General features: G+C 60.8%; 1 protein-coding gene across 1 annotated transcript; it reads left to right on the forward strand.

Moving 5' to 3' along the window:
- Positions 1-264: 264 nt before the first annotated feature.
- CSRNP2 (cysteine and serine rich nuclear protein 2) lies at positions 265-4,079 on the forward strand (the record flags this gene model as incomplete). The annotated part of the gene is made up of 3 exons (XM_010727883.2): positions 265-702; positions 2,102-2,398; positions 3,462-4,079. Coding segments are annotated over 3 exons (1,353 nt in total), but the record flags the coding sequence as incomplete, so codon positions are not given.
- Positions 4,080-4,085: the final 6 nt, after the last annotated feature.

Here is a 4,085-nt window from a genome sequence, read left to right on the forward strand (position 1 = left end):
GGAGACAGCGAACAGTGAGAGAGTGAGGGGACAGGGCGTGGGGACAGGAAACAGTGACAGCGAGGGGATGGAGCAGAGGGGATGGGGACAGACTAGGGGGACAGGGCGTGGGGATGGGGACAGGGTTGGGGACAGACCCTGGCTGTGAGGTGGTGCTGGCCTTGCTCCCCCCACGCATGCCCTTCGCAGTTGCACGCGTTCATCCTCCAACCAGGATCCTGCTGGCACTTCCCCTAATGAAATACCTCACGATAATGGAATTAACGAGGCATTGGAATTAATGGGGTTTGTCCTGACAGTACCAGAAAGAAGCATGCAGCCCATTTGGGCTCAGTCACCGACACCTGCTCAGGGCTGCAGCAAAGCTCCCTTCCACCCCAACCCATTCCACCGGGAGGCGGTGGGGCTCCCGTTCCCATTCCCTCGTTCTCCCTCCTTGCAGCCACCTCCATCCTGAAGAGGCAGAAGCAGCTGCGCAGGAAGAATGTGCGCTTCGACCAGGTGACGGTGTATTACTTCGCCCGGCGCCAGGGCTTCACCAGCGTGCCCAGCCAGGGTGGCAGCTCGCTTGGCATGGCCCCGCGGCACAACTCGGTGCGCAGCTACACGCTGTGCGAGTTTGCACAGGAGCAGGAGGTGAACCACCGTGAGATCCTGCGTGAGCACCTCAAGGAGGAGAAGCTGCACGCCAAGAAGATGAAGGTATGATCGGGCATCGCCCTTCTTGACGTGCTGCTGGGTTGTGGTCGACCACTTGTCAACTGTTGGTCAACGACTTGTCAACCGTTGGTCAACGACTTGTCAACTGTTGGTCGACCACTTGTCAACCGTTGGTCGACCACTTGTCAACCGTTGGTCGACCACTTGTCAACCGTTGGTCGACCACTTGTCAACCGTTGGTCAACGACTTGTCAACCGTTGGTCGACCACTTGTCAACCGTTGGTCGACCACTTGTCAACCGTTGGTCAACGACTTGTCAACCGTTGGTCAGCTGTTGGTCAGTGAGGACACCCTGCTGGCTTGTGGTCAACTGTTAGTCAGCTGATTGTCCACTTTTAGTCAACAGTTGGTCAACCAGGGCACCCTGTTGGCTCATGGTCAACCATTGGTCAACCGTTGATCTGCTGTTGGTCAACAGTTGGGCAGTGAGAACACGCTTCTGGTTCGTGATCAACCACTTGTCAGCTGTTGGTCAGCTGTTGGTCAGCCAGGGCGCATTGCTTGCTCATGGTCAACCGTTGGTCAACTCTTGTCAGCCATTGATCAACCACTTGTCAACCGTTGGTCAGCTGTCCTCAACCACTGGCCACCCAGAACGCTGCTGGCCATCTTGGCCACCAGGGCACACTGCTGGCTCGTGGTCACTCTGGTCCTCCTCCAGAGTTCCCCTTCCAAACTTCTCTGCTGGAAATTCCAGTCTGGAAGGTTGTGGTACCTGAGATCAAATCCCAGCTCAGCCCTTTTCCCATCCTGACCTCATTATGGGCTCCCTCAGGCACTGTCTGGGGTTGGGCTTCATTTAATGTGACGTGACCCTGGGATTAATCAGGTTGCTGCTGCCATGACAACCTTTGGTGAAGAGATGCAGATCCAACGCTTCTTTTTTAAGTATTTTTGTTAAATTGAACTTTTTCTGCCACTTATGCGATCGATGGGGAGCGCGTTATGGATGGGGTGGTGATGGGGATCAGTCCCCACGTTTATCACAGGACTTCTTGCTGCTTCCCCTCTGCTTGAAACGTTTCTGTTGTGATTGCTAGCTTCATTCTGAACCCAAACCCCGCAGCTGCCTCTCAGCTCTCTCCAAGCCCCGATATTTTGGGAAGCAGTGACCTCCTTTTCTCGAGCTGTTTGCAGCACGGAGGGAAGGAGGCAGAGCTGCCCTCCTCTGAACGCTGCGGCGTTGGTTTCCTGCCTTTATTATAGACGTGGAATCCCACAGGGACGGCTGTGTCTGGGGTGGGTTGGGGTTGGACTGGGTGATCTCAGAGCTCTGTTCCAAGGATTCTGTGGGATGGGGGACCCCGTGGAGTCCCCTTGCGCCGTACCGGGGGTCCGCAGCCTCCCAGCGCCGCGCTGAGCTCTGTCCTGACCCCGCAGCTCACCAAGAACGGCACGGTGGAGTCGGAGGAGGCGGAGGGGCTGACGCTGGAGGACATCTCAGACGACGACATCGATGTGGAGAACGTGGAGGTGGACGACTACTTCTTCCTGCAGCCCCTGCCCACCAAGCAGCGGCGGGCGCTGCTCCGCGCCTCCGGCGTGCACCGCATCGACGCCGAGGAGAAGCAGGAGCTGCGCGCCATCCGCCTGTCGCGGGAGGAGTGCGGCTGTGACTGCCGCCTGTACTGCGACCCCGAGGCCTGCGCCTGCAGCCAGGCGGGCATCAAGTGCCAGGTGAGTGATGAGTGACAGAGCAGAAGGGCTGGAAGGGACCTCTGGGGTCCTCCGTCCGACCCCCAGAGCAGAGGCACTGGACCCGGGTTTGGATCTCTCCAGAAAGGAGCACCTCCCTGCTCTGCTGGCCACGTGCTGCAGTGCCCCCCAGGGAACCTTTGGCCTTCTTGGCCGCCGGGACGCGCTGCTGGCTTGTGGTCAACTGCTGGCCAGCTGGTACAGCATTGGCCTTGGCTGTGAAGGCACACTGCTGCCTTGTGGTCAATTGTTGGCCAACCAGGATGCCGTTGGCCTTCTTGGCCTCCAGGACACGCTGCTGGCTCATGGTCACTCTGCGTTCAACCGTTGGCCAACAAGGACAGCACTGGTGTTCTTGGCCATGAGGGCACACTGAGGGCTTGTGGTCACCCGGAGGGAAGACTTAGGTTGGCTGTCAGGGGGAAGTTGTTTGCTGTGAGAGTGGGGAGGTGCTGGAACAGCTGCCCAGAGAGGCTGTGGATCCCCGTCCATCCCTGGAGGTGTTCGAGGCCAGCAAGGATGGGGCCCTGGGCAGCCTGGGCTGCTGTGAGATGTGGAGGTTGGTGGCCCTGCGTGTGGCGGGGGGTTGGAGCTCCGTGATCCTTGAGCTCCCTTCCAACCCAACCCTTCTGTGATTCTTTGAACTGCTGACCAACTCTTGGCCAATCGGAAACCCATTGGCATTTTTGGCCTCTGGGATAAACTTGCTGGTTCGTGGTCAACCGTTGGCCAACCAGCAGACCGCTGGTGTTCTTGGCCACGAGGGCACACTGATGACTTGCGGCCAACCGTTGGTCAACCGCTGGTCACCCATTGGCCAACCGAGATACCATTGGTGTCCTTGGCCACCAGGGCACACTGCAGGCTCACGACCGACTTTTGGTCAACCCGTTGGTCAACCCGTTGGCCACCATTGGCCGTCTTGGCCAGCAGGACACGCTGCCGGCTGGCGGTCACCCTGTTGGCCACTGAGACCTTCGTGGAGCTCCTTTTCCGCTCGGGCCGGAGGCAGAGCAGCGCTTCGGCAGCCTCGCTGTCCCCACAGGTGGACCGCATGTCCTTCCCCTGCGGCTGCTCGCGGGACGGCTGCGGGAACATGGCCGGCCGCATCGAGTTCAACCCCATCCGCGTGCGGACTCACTACCTCCACACCATCATGAAGCTGGAGCTGGAGAACAAGCGGCAAGGCGCGCGGCCCGGCGACGAGGAGCTGCAGGGCTCCGGCAGCTCGTGGCCCCCCGGCACGCAGCCCCCCGAGACGCAGGACTTCCAGGAGTTCATGGCCGAGAACGAGACGGCCGTCATGCACCTGCAGACCGCCGAGGAGCTGGAGAGGCTGAAGGCTGAGGAAGACTCCAGCGGCGGCTCCGGCGTGGAGAGCGTCGGCGTCTGCATCCTGGAGGAGCCGCTGGCCGTGCCGGAGGCGCTGTGCCCCGGCTTGGCGGCCCCCATCCTCATCCAAGCGCAGCTGCCGCCGGGATCCTCCGTGCTCTGCTTCGCCGACGGCGCCGAGCAGCCCGCAGCCGCGCAGCCCTTCCTGAACGCCGCTCCGCTGCTGTACTACCAGGTGGAGCCGCGCTCCGTGCTGGGCCCCAAGGGCGAGAATGGCGCTGGCGAGTGTCCGAAGGACTCCGGGACCCCCGCGGTGCCGTGCAGCCGAGCTGCCCCC

Source organism: Meleagris gallopavo, unplaced genomic scaffold (genome assembly GCF_000146605.3).
Source record: "Meleagris gallopavo isolate NT-WF06-2002-E0010 breed Aviagen turkey brand Nicholas breeding stock unplaced genomic scaffold, Turkey_5.1 ChrUn_random_7180001949368, whole genome shotgun sequence".
NCBI lineage: Eukaryota > Metazoa > Chordata > Aves > Galliformes > Phasianidae > Meleagris > Meleagris gallopavo.